The 19690-nt window shown below is 40.1% G+C and overlaps 1 protein-coding gene across 1 annotated transcript in view; it reads right to left on the reverse strand.

Annotated features, from left to right (window-relative positions):
• Positions 1–227: 227 nt before the first annotated feature.
• Positions 228–19690, reverse strand: part of cdh24b (cadherin 24, type 2b) — a 239553-nt gene continuing 220090 nt past the window's right edge. The window contains exons 11-15 of the mRNA XM_028472395.1: positions 17570–17687; positions 13778–14092; positions 5470–5677; positions 3438–3927; positions 228–2854 (exon numbers count right to left, since the gene is read on the reverse strand). Coding sequence (XP_028328196.1) covers positions 1895–2854; positions 3438–3927; positions 5470–5677; positions 13778–14092; positions 17570–17687 — 2091 coding nt within the window. The 3' untranslated portion in view covers positions 228–1894. The remainder of the gene's footprint in view (positions 2855–3437; positions 3928–5469; positions 5678–13777; positions 14093–17569; positions 17688–19690) is intronic.

Consider the following 19690-nt stretch of genomic DNA (forward strand, 5'->3'; position numbering starts at 1 on the left):
TAAAATATTCCTTTTTATGTTGCAGGTCTGGACTTTTTTCACTCCCACAGTTCAGTGCGTTTTCACCCAGATGCAAGCTCTTCCTAACACCTATATTTAAAACCACAAACCTGTGCCACAGGCCACATGTACAGTATAATGGAACCCTTGGCTTGCCCATCTCAGATGAGAGCTACCACACCACAAACCCAAACACAGATGTTTAACACATGGTAGTTTCTTTTCTGCAGAACAAGAAGCTGCAAATCCAGTTAAATGAATCATTTCTAATCTACAATACATACATATTACAGTCCCACCAGTAACCAGTTGGACATATAGGATCAGTTTGATCTTTTTTTTTTTTCTTCTTCATTTTATATACTCCATAAGACATATTATCTTGTGATATTTACATCGGAGATGACTTTACAGAGAGTCAAACATAGCATATTGTGTAATTGACATCTTATAAAACAACAGTGAGTTTTGACATTGATGTTGATTTATTACTGAACATCACATCGTATAAAAAGTGCATTCCAGCTCGTCCGCGTTCCTGACCTTTGATTGGGAACAAAAAGCCTGTTGCCAACGTCTCTGTGGAGTTCTACCACTACAGGTTTATTATTGAAGTATTGGCATTTTCATTTGGGCAGCACAAGTGTGCATATCAGGAACTGATTGCCATTTGATTTGATTCATATATCAAAAAGTACTGTGTGTGCATATCTGTAAATGTGTATAAAGGAGAACGTTTGTGAGTGTGAGAAGAATTGTAAGGATGTTTAGGGAATCAATAAAATCAATAATAATGCTGTTTTTATATCATACTTTATAAAATATTCGTGGACGGTTTTTCTTGTTTACAATCAAAGCCTTAATTCTCTGTCACTGTGTGTACATTTCAGTGTGTGCGCCTGTGTTTTGACTTTTGTAAACATACTAACTCTTGACACTAAAAAACAAAGGGGTGAAGGGGTGGATATCAGTGTGTGGTGGGGGTCTCATTTCTAAATCATTTTAATTTTTCACCGTGTCTGTTTTCCTTGTGGGCTTAGAGGAAAGAGCATCTTTTTCAGGATTTGAATGATTCATCATTTTCATTTCAAATGGGAGTAGCAAGCTTAATAATTCATTTTTCTGCTACTGCGGATGGAATAAAAAGGAACAGTTACTGTACAATCGTCTCACTTCTAAGATCATTTTTTCTGGCTGTACATCCTTGCTTTTCAATTCCCTTTTTACCCTCCAACATCATTTTTCTACTCACTGAATCATTAGAGGTATCAATAATTGAATCTTTAGTCTTAAATATTTGCTCTTGCACACCAATTTGGTTCACCTTTCATTTTTCATCTACGGTATCGTGAGTTCTCTGGATTACATGAGTTCTCCTTACCAAGTTTCTTGCCATATTTAGCAAATATACACAATAAAAGCTTACGCACACAAGTGCGTTTGTGCACTTTTTTTTTTGCAGACTACCAGTAGACACGAAGACATGCAAACTGAGTCTTCCTTCTTGTTTCTCACTGTTGGTCACACCGTGTGTGTAAGCAAGCTGACTTGAATCCAATCGCGGTTGTTTGGGTTGTTTTTCTCAGTCCAGAATGTGTTACAAATTGTTGCTGCCCCAAGCGGAGGCAGTTTTTGTTTTGTCTCAGTATCTGTGCTCATCCATATCAGTGTTTTAACACTTATTGCTTTAAATTACATCAATCACTCCCCCCCATCCCCCACTTTCTCTACCTTCCCTAGGCTCATTTTTCTCTGTCTCTTTTTATTACTTTGCCTCTTCATCTTCCTTCCCTTTAACTTCTCTTCACATTATTCTAGCTCTAGTTGCCTTTTCATCATCCTCTGAGTCCCTCTGTTACTCCCTTTGCCCCATTTTGTTTCAATCTATCTTTTCTCACTCTTTCTCCTCTCCTTCAGTTACCTCTCCTCCCTCTGTTTTCTCTTGTTGCTCGTGTTCTTCTTTCTTTTCCATCTCCTTGTACGCACCCTCTTCAACTTTTTCCATTTCATCTCTCTCTTTCTCCCTGTCTTTGAAGAGTCGGGCTAGTTTCTCAAACTGGGGACCCCACTCGTCAAGCCCCGCCCCCCAGTCCTCCTTTTCTGACTCCTTCTCTCCTTCGCTCTCCAGTGAGCTAAGCGAACCAGCTCTGGATCCAGTCCCCTCAAGCCCATACACCTGCACGGAGTCGTACGGCGGTTGTGAGGGGTCAAAAGTGACCTGGGCGAGACGCAATCGCAAGAACTCACCCACTCTTAGGGCCAGTGAGGGACCGCCTCTTACTGTCTCGATTCCTGGAACCCAGTTTGGCCCAATGCCCATCACTCCAGCATATGCCCCCCGAGGCTGCCCCGGGAAGGGTAAAAGCTGAGGAGTAATATCCCTCCGGCCAAGCACATACCCGCCCAGACCTACTTGATCCTGCCAGTCCCCAATAAAAGCAGCTTGTTCTGGGTAGACCGATGGAGACCCGGCCAGGGCTATTCCTCCATTCTCTCTATCTGGTCTGGCCACCACAAAGTTGCTGCCCATCTCCAGTCCTCCTCTGCCCAAAGTGCCTGGGTAGTCCCTCTTTCCAGACACCTCCCCATGCCGAACGGTGGCGTAGTTACGTCCACCAGCGCGTTGTTGTCCTTCTGTCGAACTTCCTCCATTTCGGTTCCCACCTCCACCAGTGTCAGACACATTCAGACTGGCACTTGTCAGTTTTGGCGATGAGCCGACACGAGATGCCTTGCGCCCCGGAATAGGAAGGGTAGCTGAATCACACACCCAGCCACTGTGACCTGGGCCAGCGATGGAACCCGATCGGGTCATGACAAGGTTATGCTCCCTCGGTAATGTCTCCGGCTGCACCTGGAGAGGACGTAGGCGAGCACGGGTGGTTTCAGTTTGGGGCTGAAGTTGGGTATTAGGTTAGGTTAGAGTAATGAGAAAAATTAAAATGGCGTCAGAATACGGGACAAGGAAGCACAGAATGATGTTAAAAGATAAATCAGATGAAGTAGAGACGGTCAATGACCAAAAGAGAGTTGGAAGAAAAGCAGAGTTGAAAGAAGACAGAAATTCTAATTGAAGGCTAAAATGAGCTAACACTGCACTGTGAGTGTGAGATGGAGAGGGGTGTGATGAAGAGATAAAATATTTGAAAGTTTAATAAAGCAAAGGCTGACTGTGGTCTGCTGACACCGAAAACATCACATACGGAATACAAATGTGCTGATTTCTTCTAATCAACATCCTCCCAGCAATAAAGGAACACAGAGAAACTCTTTATTTATGTAAATGAAAAGAAAAGCCAGGATTTTTGAAAAACATAATTGAGCTATTAATATTAAAAGGACTATCAACAAACATCCATTCAACTAAAACAAACCATTTCAGATCATATAAAAACAAGGTCTAACTGTTATGAACATAGGATCCTTGTCAATCTTACCCAATCCACATCTTGACTGCCATTGACTTTGTCGTCGTTGCTCCCTTCTGTGCAGTTGCTTGCAGTCCCCGCCCCTCCTCCTCGCTCCTGGCTATTATTGGTCCTCGGAGTTCCTCCATCCGATGTACTAACCCCGCTTTGGGGTGCTGTCCCATCCCGGCTACCTGTGCGACTACCAGTTCGGCTCCCATTACTTAGATCGTTAGGCGTTACGTACACCGCTCCTGACTCCATTGGCCCAACCATGGCCGCTTGGTTCTGGATGACTAGGGAATGATCCGGCTGGCCTCCAGAAAAACGATAGGCCAGCTCTGCCAGGCCTGGCTCAAAACCTCCACCTGGTGTGCGGCGCAGGACGGGTAACGTGTGGCTGCTGTAGCAGAGACGACCATAAAGGGGTCCACCAGGTCCTGCGTAGTTTTGATCAAGACCTTGATTCTGAGCCCAGCTGTAGGTGTGAGACTTTTCTTGAGCACGATGTGAATAACGTCTGCAAGAAATAAATAATTGCTATTACCTATCATTAGAATATTTGAAAGCTGACCCAGTAGTACACATTCACTGAGTTGTAGTAGTTACAAATAGTACAAATTCAACATCTCAGCAGCAAGCTGTATTGTCGGATTGGGTCGAAGGTCATGCTAACCAATATACGTGCATGAAAAATGACGGACACTAGAGAAATACAGAGTATTGAGGATTTCAAGTACCGGAAAGGGCTATTTGTGCAGTCCTTAAAGGCACAATGTGGCGTGGGTATGCTGAGTTAAAGTTCATTTAAAAAATAAAAACAGCTTCACTCTCTGCAATTAGCACAACGTTATTACAGCGCAGAGAAATTAGTTTAGTTTCTCGCGCATCCTTATTTGAAGCGTCAATTCAGTCCATTTCAACATATTGAATGATTGCACAGTATATTTAGTTAGTACTCCTTTCCTACGAACAACAAGTAGTAAGTGAACTGTCCATCTTGGAGAACATTCATAAAGGACAATGGAAATCAAACAAAAATACGAAACCCTTCATTTAGCCTCATATATTAGGTTAATTTTCCTTGTCAGCCTTTCCATATTCCAGCAGAGATTGCGTAGGTTTATAGAGGTACTTCTCCCTGTTTTTCTGAATCTTTAAAATGCCAAAAACGAATGAGAATGTGCTTGGTGTCCTGTGATAAGTCCCAGTTTGGCACTTTCACGAATACCTGATGAAAGTACTAAGTAGTATAGTATTAAAGAGTTGAAAACTATTGTATGTATTGCTACATATTGTATCAATGGACTTATCTGCTGGGTGGCTCAGAAAAATCACAAACATTAGATATGCCTCCCAAAATAATCTAATATAACAGGAGAGAATGTTAAGCTTGACTTTTTGTAACAAAACAACAAGTGTCAAGACATCTTTTGGATATAGGACAAAAACAGGTAATGATAATTAAAACAAACTTCATGTTTGCTCAGTCCAACAACTAGAGATACTGAACTTCTGTTTGTGTTCACTAAAAAACTGAGCATTTCACCTCTATGGTGTAAATAGTGAATTATTGCAATGAATTACATTAGATAAAAAGCAGATTCATACAGTGTCCACCTCTCTAAATTGTATCAAGCTGTTTCTGATAAATTAAAAGAAGCCTTTGTACTTTCTGGCATTCCTTATTCACCAGCTAATTATTAATCCAAAGGCTATAACAACACTTCAGAATAACATCAAAGTGGGTGTAAACAACTCTCTGCTGTATCAGAACATAAATGAGCTTTAACAAAATGAGGTAAACAAAGTGGTCTCCTTGGACTGGCCAGCTTGATAGCCTGTTTTAAAATTTTGATTAGTGACTGATTACGAGGCCGGATCAACTTACTGCTGGAATGCGATAAAACCATTACCTCTAAAGAATTACATTTCTATCCTTAGTGTCTCCCTTTTTGCATGTATTAAGAGACCAGCAGAGCAGTTTGATGTAATTAAACAACAGAAATCACATGTGCATCACCACATTCAAACTTTCACAGACACCCTTACGCCTACTTACACATTCCGACTGTCAAGCGTGCGATAGCTACGTGCACGTGAGCTGTGAGGAGCACTCTGTAGAGCAGCGATATCAAAGGCAGCGGTATCCGCCTCGCCGCCACCCTCGTCGTCATATGTTATGATGTTCTCCCGCACATCGTCCTCCTCCAATGGTGACAGAGAGTCTCGCTTCTGACGACGTAGCGACAGTGACAGCGCACTCACCGCTGGGGAGGGGGACAAACAACAAGCAGAAAAGATTATGAGGCATTGGAATAAGAAATGACGAACAAGTGAGGAGGGGGTAAAAGTCACTGGGGAAATAGGGAAAACAAGTAAGAATGAAGTATGAGTTGGGTATAGAGGAAATGAAACAAAGGCTGAGTTACACACAAAGACGTTGCTCATATAGAAGAGGCCTTGGCAACTGCCAGTCATATCAGTGGACTGCAAGCCTCCAGTCTATTATTGACTGTGGGCGGCAGCCTGCCAAATGGACCCTTTTTTCCCCATGAATCCATGACTATCCCACATCCCTATTGTAGGAAGTGCCATCTGGCCCTGGGCAATGAATTACAATAAACCCACCCATAACAACACGGAATTAGCCTGTAATAGTACTGACGTGTGTTTTCTTTAGGACATTAATCTAAAAAAATTGTTTCGACTTCAAATTATGTCTATCTTTTTTATGCCTCACTCTACAGCAGGGGTTCTCCACCGGTGTCACCCCTGGACACACATTTTGTCACGGTCATTAAATTGCGATCCACTTTTTTTTTTTTCAGAATTCAATGAACCAAATTTAGTTTTTCAAAACAGCATAATCTTTTTTAAAACATGAATCTACTGCAGCGATTCTAAACTGGTGGGTCGGGACCCAAAAGTGGGTCGCGAACAGCTAATCAAAAAAAAAAAAAATACTGAACATGCCTTTTATTTTTAAAGAAACTTTTCTTTTTTTTTTTTTTAAAGGATTTTTTTGGGCTCTAGTGGCCTTTATATGACAGTTGCTTGACAGGAAGGGGATCAGAGAGAGCAGGGAATAACACGCAGCAAGGGGTCCCAAGCCGGGAATCGAACCTGGACTGGCTGCAGATGAGGAACTATAGCCTCCGTACATGGGTCGGGCGCTCAACCCACTGAGCTACACACCACCCCAGAAACTTTTCTTTTTGACGGACATGCTCTGAAATGCATGTTGCACGGGAAAATGTATAGATTTTTGTTTTAAAAAATATTATATATGTGTGTTTTCAACAGCTATTTTTGAAAAACTAAATTTGGTTGGTTGAATGAAAAAAAAAAAATTGGGCCGCGATTTAATGACTGTGGCAAAATGTGGGTCCCAGGGTGAGACCAGTTGAGAACCCCTGATCTATTGTATATATTTTCCTGTGCAACATGCATTTCACAGCACGTCTGTCAAAAGGAAAGTTTCTTTCAAAATAAAAGACAAGTCCAACATGAGAGACATTAAGTATTGGTTTATTTTTGACTGGCTGTCCGCGACCCACCCAGTACAGGTCCGTGACCCACTTTTAGGTCCGGACCTACCAGTTGAGAATCGCTGCTTTAGAGGATTAAGTCTAATTGTTCTACGGTTAAGCAATGGTTTGATCAGTGGAAGATAGTCTTGCTAGCCCCAAAATTTTAAGAATTTCTAAACATTACTAAAATTAATTTTTCCTATATCTGCTCCTCCTGTACGTGGTCTAAGGCAGTGCTTCTTAACCTGGGTTTGAGTGAACCCCAGGGGTTCGTTGAGTCAGTCTCAGGGGCTCAGCAGTGGCCAAGACACATACACACACATAAAAAAAGGAATTTGCATGATACACTAGTTTATTTAAAGAAAAATTGCGATAATGTAAAGTTTTGATTTTAAAATCAAAAAAGCAAAAAAATTCCACCCAAGCCTGAATAAAATATATCTGATAAATATATATATATATATATATATATATATATACAATGAAGGGTTCGGTGAATGCACTGATTAAGCATCAGTACCTCAAATAATGTTAAGAACCACTGGTCTAAGAGGTTTCTGAAGTCTATCACAATTAATAAGACCAGTCTATCCTATTTAATATTTTTGGTGGAGGTGCCTGAGCCTTTTTTTGTGTAGGTATAGCCCTAGATTTCATTTTTTTTTTTATTTTAAAATGTGGGAAAGCTTGATATGAAACATATTTTAATAATTTATTAACTACATATGTGTAGAAAGATACATAGAACTGTAACATGGTTCAACAGTTTTGCGTTAAATTGTAACTGACAATTTTTATAGAATATTCATGGAAATTACAAATACAAAGTCTATTACCTGAAATCAATTACAATTCAATTATGATTACAACAGCATTGTTTTTTTTTTTTAAATTACAATTATGAATTAATATTAATTATAACTGACCCCAACCCAAACCCTCCATTTTTGCACTGTGAAGCATTAACATGCACCATCAAGCAGTGCTTTGCTAAAATCAAACATTTTAGTTAAACATCCATCCATCCATCCATCCATCCATAAACATTTTTTTTAATAATAATAGTGTCCTGAGTTACTGCTAATCCTTCAGTTTAATGTTAAACTTTAAATATGCAGTTACCAAGGTCACCAAGTCAGAGCTATGATTAAATGGTAGAACCAAAGTTTGTTATGTGCATAAGTGCAGTATTATCATGACTTTGGTATTGTTTCCACATTAGCGGTTTCTGTTCCCTATCAGGCAAAGTGCTTGTCTAACAATACATACTAAATGCACATGTATTATTGGATGCTTGATAAAAGACCTACCTACACTTTAAACCTTATTTTTTCATTTAAAAACTTGCTAGACTTGTTGTAATAAGAACTAAATATACAAGCTTCCTTAGTTGCAAAAGAGATTCACACATCTTTATTAAATTTTCTCACTCCGCTGGTAAACGACTACTTCTCTTGACTAGACAAACTATTATGGGGAAAGGAGGAATACAAAGCAAGATAGACTTCTGATTGCTAGCTTAGTTTGGACCAGTGTTCTTTCAGGGATAGCGCTAATAGCACTTGATAATTATATCACTGTGTACACAAATGTGCTCGAGGCTCCATATGCCTGAAGCAGTTTGTGGTTTAGCCTCAGAAGTAAATAACTCCATAGCCTAGATATCACAGGAGGATACGTTATTTGATTTCCAAGAAGATAATCTCTTCATCTCTCACATTTAGCAACAGATTGAAAGATCACCTTCACACCTTTGATGTCAATGTAAGGTCGTGCAAACAGTGGCTATGCAGAGTCTCTTTTCAAGTCGTGGTACTCCTCAAAGGGCCAAGACCCTTTATAACCCTCCTATTATCCTCAAATATTACTAACACATTTTGACCTTGGGGTCAATCTGACCCTAGGGATATTTGTCTCGAGAAAAGGTTGTTTTTAGAAAATTGTTGACCAAGTTTTTGTGTCAGGCACTTTGTTTGTTTGTTGAATACAAAAAATAACACCTTGACAATGAAACCTTGACCTGTTCTCTAGCGCCACCATCAGCCCAAACTTTTCATTTAGATTTAACTTATCTTGAATAGTTTTCATCCAAATTTACGGACAACAATAACTCAATGAGTGCAGTTCACGTCTACAGACGTGAATTGGTTGAGTAACGTGGAATATCCTTCACGTCTATAGATATGAATTGTGTTTTTTGGCTGGGGTTGTTAGAAGACAGTGTGAAGAAGCTCTCCGGTGAATATCTAACTTGTACAATGATGTAGTGACCAATTGGTGACATGTAGGTGGTGTTAGGGCACCTTTGGATGGGCAGAGCTCAGAGGGAGAGGAAAGGAGTTTACAAGACACAAAATGGCACTATGAGAGTTGATGCTGAAGTTCCCACCAGCTCACAGCAGCACACACTCGACCAGAGCATGTGTGGAACCTGAGTGGACTATTGAGTGTCGCAATGGTGAGAGAAAACGATCAAGAAAACGGGGCAAGCGCTGACACTCGGCATGTCCGGGATGAGGAGGAAGTTGCGTGTGGGGAGAATGACGGGGGAGAGACTTGGAGGACGGCCAAAATACAGTAAGAAATCCATTCAGCTCTGACATAGATGGCAAAATAATAATAATGTTGCCATCAAAAGCCCAGTCAGTGTTGTTTTTGTAGTTTTAGATTGTCATAGTACAAAATATTATAAATGAGTCAATATGCTCTAAAATGGCTGGCACTGAATGAGTTAATGACCCTATTGGTTGTGGTGATGATATACGCTTTCCTGTAGCACCACTATCAGGTCAAACATTCAGTTTTAGAGTTAGTGTATCTTGAAAATGTTTCATGTATCAACTCAAAAGTATCAACTCTGCACCTGCAGGTGTGGAGATGTCAGGTCATATATGAGTCACACACACAGACAGACAAAGTTAAGTGGAGGTTTGGTTTAGTCAGACAAGGTTTATCAGGAAATGTTTTATCGTGACATGTTTCGACTGTCAACTGCCAGTCTTCGTCAGAGGAGTTCTGCTTATCGCCTCTGAAGTTTCACTTATCTGAATAAACAAAACCTCAACTTAACATACTATTCAAAAAGAAGATAAAATGACTCTCGCTGGAACTCTTACACAGACACACATGTCTGTGTAACAGCTAAAACAGCTCGGGGTCAAGTTGACCCCAGAGGAACACCAATGTGTGCATTATGTGTTCAGCACATTGAAAACATATCATCATGATAATTTTATGCTTATTCACTTGTATCCATCAAATTTGGAAAAGTCCTGAAATATGAAGCAAAAAAATTAAAAATAAAGTCAAGTATTATTTTTTGGACAATGAACATTGAAAGGCATCAAATTGATAATTTATAACTTATTACTTAATAAATGGTAAATGGACTTGATTTATATAGCGCTTTATCACCACACTGAAGCAGTCTCAAAGCGCTTTACACATCAGCTCATTCACCCATTCACTCTCACATTCACACACCAGTGGGACAGGACTGCCATGCAAGGCGCTAGTCGACCACTGGGAGCAACTTCGGGTTCAGTGTCTTGCCCAAGGACACTTCGACACATAGTCAGGTACTGGGATCGAACCTCCAACCTCTCGTTCAGAAGACGACCCACTACCACCTGAGCCACGGTCGCCCGTAATAAGTTATTACATAATTAATAACATTACAATTATGGCGTAATTATAATTGCAATTTTAAAAAATTGTTGCTGTTGTAATTTTAATTAAATTGTAATTGAGTTTAGGATAATTGACTTTGTAATTGTCAAGAAAATTCTCCAAAATGTGTCCATTATTATTTAATGCAAAACTAGGGAAACATGTTACAGTTTTATGTACAACTCTACACATATAGTAGTTAACAATGATTAAAATATGTTCCATATCAAGCTTTCCCACATTTTACCATTGAAAAAAAAATAAATAAATCGAGGGGTATACTGACACACAAATATTATTATTATTATTATTATTATTGTCCACACTATAAATATTAAAACCTATATTTTCATTGATTAGGAACCCTAACAAGGTAACCAATAAATAGGGAATTAAATAAATGATAGAATTTTGTTTTCAGTGTATTTTACAGCTGATTTAAGACCCGATATCATAAGAGATGCTAACAGAAAGCTAAGACAAAACAAAGTTCATTGCAGGCTCAGTAATTGTGATTAATTGTAATTGAACTTCAGTAATTGAGAACATAATTGTAATTGACTGAGGATTAAAAAAAAAACTATTGTAATTTAATTGTAATTGGAAAAAATGTTGGTCACTAATCGTAATTGAATTGTAATTGAACATAATTGCAACTAAATAATGTAATTGACCCCAACCCTGACCCAGATAGATGACATTCTTTATGAGAGCACAATTACACGGCTTGAATGAATACAGGATAAAGCTTTAATGAAGAGAGTAAAAATAATGCTGAAAACACACTGAGTTTTCATTTTAAATCCCCCTGTCGTGAAAGTAAGTCAGATGTAAATCCTGCACTTGCTTATGACCTTGTTACTTTGTCAACTAAATTCCTCTCCCCCCTGTTCATGATCACCTTCACGCTGTGCTGCGTATCTGTCTGATTGAACTGCCCTGGTCCTGAATGATAAAGTTTCAATCAACAAGGCGTGAGCAGGGGAGCTCCTACAAACTGAATAGAAATGACAATGATGCTGGCTGAGAGCCAAACACTCCTCAGCACCTTGACTAGACCTTATCCAAATGAGCGTTTGAGTTGCAGAGGTGGCGGCGACATTTTATTATATTTCTATCAGAAGCTAGCGGGCCCTGATGATCAGTTTAAAATGTTGTTTGTGCCATTAGCTGTGACCTTGACGGAGAAAATAAGTTACCCTGAGTTGATAGGGGAAAAAAAAGCATGTCTTGCTATTGAGCAAAAGATACCTAGGAGATATATTCCTGCTGTTGCCTTTATTATTTTTCTATGCAGATTAACTATCCAGGGATGCAGAGGAGGGTAAACAGCCCTAAACACTGTTTACTCAACTTTTCATTTGTAGATTAGCAGGAAACTCCTTTACAAGCACTAAATCTTGATTACATAATTTCCTACTATGCATAATGTTAAGTGCTGTGTGAAAACTAAGCGGTAAATGGATATTAAGTAAGAACACTTCAGGAGAAGAACAATATTATATGCAACCCTAGAATGCACTGGACTATTAGAACTGGTAGTTTATTTTTTTTTACCAGGATGTTTGTTTGTGTTTGATTATCTCTCTCCTTTTCAGTGACACTCATGTCGTTTAGCATTTTTCCCATAACACATACTGTATGTACCACGGAGTGATCATTTTGTATTTCGTCAACTAGAGATTTTTCACCAACTACATTTTTTTAAGTGGTAAAAACTAGACTATGACTAATAAGAATCTAAAAAAAAAAAACCTGTGGATGAAAACTACCTTATATCAAAATATGTTGACGAAAATAGGTTTTCGTCGACTGATAATATAACTATAATTTCATCACATGAGACGAAATCCAATCAGAACTCATGATCATGTGGTCTCATGCAATGATCATGTCAATCTCTCTGTGTATATTTACAGGTATTAATAAAATCTAATATCAGGTTGATAAATGGTAATTGACTCTTTTGTTAAAATGCAAAAATTATTATGTATATTTTAGTCGACTATATCTGTTACAGATTTAGTCGACTAAAATTTTAATTTGTAATTTGGTTGACTAAATTCCGACAACTCCATTTTCACTAAAATTAAGAAACGTTTTTACGGAGGCGGATTTGGGGCAAATTTTGATGGAGAAAATAATTTTAGGCAAATCAAGAATTGAGATTAAAGTTGACATTTCAAAAATAAACTCAAAATACAATATTGTGATAAAAGTGTAATCTATGGAACCGGACTAGGGCCAGTTTGTATTCATATACGACAACAGTCTCCATCAAAACTGTCCCTAATCTGTTTCCGTAGCTCCTCAATAGCCACAGACTGGAGTGAATGCTCCACCTCTTCCAAACTTGACTGGTTTTTCCTTCTGAACAGATTCTGTTTTTGCCAAAATCTCTTCAAAGTCCATAAAGACAAATAATCTTTTAGTTATTAAACCCAAATTCAACACAGTCATCAATACACAGCATTTTGTAGACGGCAACGATCTGCTGTTTGTTGTCATATGGTGAATTGGCCCGTGTCAGCTTAGCAGGCCTTTAACTTTTATCACAATACTGTATTTTGAGTTCATTTTAAAAATTTTGATTTGAATCTTGTCCTTTCAACTTTAATCTTGACATTATATTTTACATTTATTCTCGAAATTTCAAATTTATTCTCCACATTTCTCCAACAAAATGGGCCTTAATTCGCTTCCGTACATGTTAGTCTAGGGGTGTCAAACTCATTTTAGTTTAAGGGCCAAATACGAACCAGTTCGATCATCACAAGTGGGCCACAGGTTTTAGGCAGGTAAACAAACAATTTCAACATTAATGTGCTTAAGTTTGCATTTGCAGTTATAAATTAGACAACGTATGGAAGGTATCAACAATATCTAAGCAAAAAGTGACAGATACTTAAATGTCCTTTGATTTATTTATTGTTTGAACACATTTTATTTAATTTGGGGAGATTTTGTGGAATAGTTTGATAAAAGTTGCAGGATTTTGAAAAAATTTGAGGTCCTTCCAACTAAATTTGCATGTAAATTTCTCCTGGATTTGGCCCCCGGGCCTTGAGTTTGACACATATGTGTTAGTCAAAAGACTATGATTAAAATTAAATCAAAATGTTCTGCTTCTCACTATTTTAATCCCATGAATATATACAGTATATTTACCCAGTAGTGTAGCGACACAAGCCAGAATGGCCAGCAGGGCGGCAGTGCTGAGGCCAGGTGAAGGCAGTGTGGACTGCTGAGGTAGACATACTGCCTCTCTCTCCCAGTCCCACTCCCCTTCCAGCTGTTTGTCATTGTCTTTCTCCCCGGCCCGGGCCCCTCCTCTCAGGCAGGGACACACGGACACGGTGACCGTCCCTGTGCTGGTGAGTCCAGACGTCCCATCTCTGAGGACCAGTGGGACGTAGAGCGTCAGTGTGGAGGAGCGGGAGTGGGGCTGGAGCTGGGACAGGAGCACCAAACTGGCAGTGGGGCCTACAGGAAGAAGGACAGGAGGAGGAAAAAAATGTGGATGTGACAACACTTTGAATACATTCTGTTAAATAAGCAGATATTTAATCTTCCAAGTATTTGTTTAGACGATAGAAAGCAGTAATGAAGACAAATATATTCAAATTGTTAGTCTAATCTCTGCTTTTACTTGTTTACTATTTGATATTGCACACTTTATACTGCGAGAACACTAAAGCTGTGTTTTTGTTGTTGTTTTTGCAGTAATAAATAAGACAAAAAACGTGTAAATTCATGATTATTAAAGTCTAATTTAAAACCACTATTATCCCTGTTTTCCCACAGACACACAAGACCATAACAAAGCACGTGGTAAAATAAAACCTACATGAGTGACACACATACATCTCTGAGGACATTTTCTGTGTGTCTTCTATTAATAACAACAGGCAAAACAATTACAACGATAAGCATTACAATGCCCTCTACTGGTTCTGTGTGTCAAACTGTACAGGGTTTCTAACTGTGAAGGTGAACTACATGGTTTCTTATTGTGAAGGTAAACTTTGGCTAATTAAAAACTGCAGAAGCATGGAACCTGTCCTAATGCTGTGGTATCTGGGACCAAAATGGGAGAAGGAGTTTTTGAGGTCACAGCGTGTCCTTCTTTTTAATCACAATTCTATCTACAATTAAATTAAGCTAGTAAAGTCTCTCACTAGAAAGAGGTGCCTCCTAACGCTGTACAAACATCTTTTCTACTTCAATAAACACATCTTCAATAAACTCTACCTTTCCTTTACGCACCTATTTTGGGATGCTAGGGCACATTCTCAGGTTAATTCTTTCGCTCTGAGGGTTAGATTTTCAACTCTTTACCATGCAGGCAACAGAGGAAATACTTCTAATACTATTACTACAAAATAAAATAAATTAATAATAATGAGGTTTAACGAATAGGAGACCTGAGAACTATCTGTGTATTTTGTTCTTTCTGTTGTTGCCTGTTACTTGTGAATCGATCCCGTCATCTAAAAATATGTACTGTATGTTATTGTTAACTTGATTTAAGTCTCTTAAAGGTGCAGTCTGCAACTCTTATAAAAGTGACTTTTTGTCATATTTGCTAAAGCTGTCACTATGTAAGGACAGCTTTACATCAAACTTGTAGTTTGTGTGAAAAAAAACACTCATTGAGTCCACACTGCTACTCCTGCAGCCTTTGGCAGATTGCGAGAATGCACCGCAACCGAGCAAAAAGAACCAATCAGAGCCAGGATTGTGTTTGATGGACTGACAGCTGTTGCTCACAGGAGTAGAAGATGGAATTGGTGACTTTTCTGCTTGAAAGGTAATTACTGCTGCTTGATTTACTTTACGTTTGATTTTTAGTTGTTACACGAGAACTCTGTAGTGCATGTGTTGTTCATGCGCGCACAGCAGCTGCCGTGTGGGCTGCTGTAAGTGACACTGTGGTGTTGCTGCTGTTGCTGAGGTTAGTGCACATAAAGAGAGAGAAGCAGAGCATGTTATATTACTGTGATGTTGCTGTCGGACTAACATTAGCTTGTTAGCTCCTCTGAGGGAGGGACTTTGGAAAGTTTGGAGGCAGGGCAAGAGAGCAACGGGGAGGGAGAGGATCTGAAAGTCGCGGACTGCACCTTTAATAGCCTAAAGAAGTAAATGTGTTTTCTTGTTTAATGTCCTGGTACTGTTATCCAACCCTGTATCACATAATTTTCAATAACTTGAGTTATTGTACTGGTCAATTCCTATGTCTTTCACAGGGGCTGAAGAAGTTTGATTTCCAGTGTGATTTTTTAATCCACCTGAAGCATATTTTTGTTCCAAGCAGCACAAAAAAAAAATAAGCAAAAAATTGTGTCGGCATGCTAATGAATAGATTAGCGTAGTTAACATTACAGTTTCACAATCAGGTTGCAATAAGTCTTGTGATCAAAGGGAATTTTCACAACCACCTAAAACAAACAGACTGTTTTTTTTCTTGACGTTATAATCATCTATTATCTTTCTTTTCTATTTCAAATCAAAATGTGTCCTTTGACGTCCTCATACAACCATCTCAAATAGAATTATTCTTCCCAGTCATTCTGCTAAAGCTACAAAACTGCTAAACGGCAGTCATGAAAAAATAAATGGGTAATAAGAGGAAATAAACCAGTGAAAGATTTAGACTAATTTATTCATGAGTCAAGCTCAGACATAAAAAATATACAGCATCTTCCTGCCCGTAAAATGTACCAAATGGTGATGGATTTAGTCAGCAAGTATAAAATCTTTAAATCAACCCTTTTCTACTGAATATTAGTCCAGGCACCATCTGTCGAATAAAATATACGACTGACTACTCGAGATAACATCAGGCAGAGGGCAAGGAATATAAGTGCATGGAGAAAACTATTGGGAGTGTTTAACTTTTTATTAGGTAGATTTAGAAAGAATATAATAGGCTAGTGCTGTTAGTGCTGGTGCTTTGTTATAAAAATATAGTGTAGAGAAAAGAAAAGCTCTAAATGCAGTTACCCTTTACTTGAAGTTTTATATATAAGGCTGACATTACGTTGTCATTATTATGACATGACACCTGTCATTAGCATGAATAAAGTGTTATTTACTCTAACCCTTCTTTATCCTTACCCTAACCCTGTCCTGCACCTGTTTTATTGAGATTTTTTTTTTTTACTTTATTATTATTATTATTATTATTATTTTTTTTTTAATTTAGCCTTATAGGGAGGGAGAAGGGGTTCCTCGGGCCCATTCCCTTTACATTTCTATCCCATAACCCCTAACTAGGGGTGTCAAACTCATTTAAGTTCAGGGGACAAAAAAGGAGCAGTTTGAGCTCAGGAGGGCCACAGATTTTATGCAAGAAAGCAAGTAATTTCAACATTATTGTGCCCTAGTTCTAAGTATATATTAAATACAAAATATGCCAAAAAAAAACTGACGATATCCATGAATTAAATTATATCAGTTCCAACAGGATCTTCACTTTAAATTTCTAAGATTTGTGACCAATTGGAAAATGCTGTGTAATAATTTGAGGAAAATTCAAAGATTTTGTAAGAATTTTGAGTTTTATGTCAACAGTTTACCATTAAAAATGACTGCCATCATGCAATAAGCATGATGACAATCAATTTTGAGTATGTACTTTAAAAAGCCTCTCTATAGCATGATTTCAGTTGTATTCTAACAATGTATGATGTCATTCAGCACCTTTTGAAACAACTTGGGAGGTAAACAAAACAAAGAGGCCACCAAAGTTGGGAGATTGATTACTGAGGAGGCGAACATAGACAGAAAGTGGATAGAAGAGACAGAGAATTTCATTGAAAAGGAAGATAAATATAAAGATTAGAAAAGACAAGCAGGGTAAAAACAAAACAAAACAGGGCATTAAGAGACTATAAACATTGAAACGGGGAAAAAAGCAAATAGGAGCAACACAGAGAAAAAGAAAGATTGAGTGCCTACCACCGCTGTCCCTGACGCTAAAGTTGCGGGCAGCGCTGGACTCTGGAGGGATGCTGAAATACACAGTGCTGTCATTCCCGCCCTCATCTCTATCAATCGCCCGCAACACCTGCACCACCTGAAACATGGAGATAGAGAGCGGAGGAGATGAAGTGAGCGTGGAGGAAATGAGTATGTATGTGTGTGTGCAAAGAGAGGGCATAGACAGACAGCAGGGAGAAATAAAAGGAAAAAGGAATGGAGAAAACATTACATAGGGAAAACGCCTTGGCTACAAACCATTAGCCGACGTCGGCAGGAATCAAAACAAGCCAAACAATTAGCAATAGAGCCACGGGAGAACTGTGGCTTATACTCTCAACACATCTGACATGAATCCCCCCACAAACACAGTTTAGTGAGGCTTTACAATTTAATAATTGCATTAGCATGAAAAACCTCCAGTGGTAATAATCAGAAGGAAAATCTAAAAGAAATCTTGTGCAGCCTGTGCTGAGGGCTATAATTTCCTCCGTTTGGGTTTGTCGTTTTGCAGAATGTTCTTTCAGGAAAAGCTGTCGAGTGCTTAGAAAGACATTTGAATGCAAAAAAAAAGGGATGTTGCGTGCACTCTGAATTACCCAGTCAGTGTCTTCAGGCTTTATGAGAAGATTAGCTGTCTACTTCACAACGTGTATACGTTGTGACAGTAGACATTGTAGACGTTGTATATAAGTTTTCAAATACATTTGCCTAATAATTTGTCAAACAGATACAAGCATTCAAAAAAGCCAACTGGTAAATCTCTGCCAGCCAGTGCATGGCAGTCCAATGTGAAGCCACCAGGATCAGAGCATGGCCGTGCTCCCTCACCCTGGACAGAGTGGGCGGTATCAGGGCCAATAGGAGGAATGTGTAAAACAGCATAGTGCGTCTACGCCAAGGGGAGCATCCGTGCTGCGTAGGGAGAAAAACATTTCGCACTTCGTACTTACCCCCGTAACGGGCCCACAACTGTTGCACCACCTCCAGGTGCAACATCCATTCCTTGTAAATCGGCACGCCCCTGGACAACAGGTCCTTGCCTGTGTTCAGGATCCCCAGGACGTGCGCCGCCTTCAGTGAGAGGAGACGACCACAGCTCCATAGGATCAGTTTGCATGCCAGCACATGCAACCCTACCCCCAGGGAACAGCATGATGATGGGGCCCCCGCCGCCCCTGACCCGGAGGGGGTTGAGGCCTCCCACCAGTGGGAACAGCAGGCACCGTCACCATGCTTTTTATTGTGGCAGATTTTGCTTTTACATGCTGCGCCCTCGGTCTTCCGCCTGGGTGCATGAGCAAGGCCAAAGGTTTTCCCGGCCAGCCGGACAAGCCTCCTTGAGGTGGTGGCGGGCAGGCTGAGGAGCAGATGGTTTTGGGGCCCATATCCAAGCTTGGGAGTGGGGAGACAGGTGCGGAACCACCTCATCTTCCTCCCGAGAGGCCACAGAGGTGGCAGGCATCTTGACCCGGGCCGAAGTGATGAAAGTGTTATCTCCCTCATCCTCTCCCGATACGAGGGGGTCAAAGGAGTCTCTCAGCAACCAGGTTGAGCTGGGAACCCCAGCTGGGACCGTGTACCAACGTGGTGTCCATGAGGATGTCCGCCTCTTCTCTCGCTGCCGTGGGGACACCATGGGGAGGAAGCAGGGGGTCCTGCTTGGACAGGCTTGCCTGACGCGCTAGCCTCCTGCCGACATGAGCTGGGGACGTCGACAACAAGCCGGGCATGTTCCAGGCCCAGACAACTGATGAACTTGCCGCAGATTTTATTTACACATTGGCAAACGCAAGCCTCAGAGCCTCCCAGCCCGTCGGTTAGATGGGCCTTGACCTCTATTTCTGCGCTGACACAGGCAGGGAGAACAGGTGGATAGCTTAATGCTACCACGTGCTGGCTACCAGGTGTGCTAGCCGGGATGTGGGCCAACGTGTACCAGAGCGTCGAAGGACGTCAAGGACAGCGTTGGGCTCGAGATGACAGCTGGTGTGTTGGCGTTTCAAAGCTTGAATACCGTGGTGTGGACCTGGGCAGTCCACTGGAGTGTGAGCGCCCACGAGGTGGACCAACATGTACCGGACCGCCGGCGGTGTCGAG

The sequence above is a fragment of the Gouania willdenowi genome, chromosome 17 (assembly GCF_900634775.1).
Source record: "Gouania willdenowi chromosome 17, fGouWil2.1, whole genome shotgun sequence".
Classification (NCBI taxonomy): Eukaryota; Metazoa; Chordata; class Actinopteri; order Blenniiformes; family Gobiesocidae; genus Gouania; species Gouania willdenowi.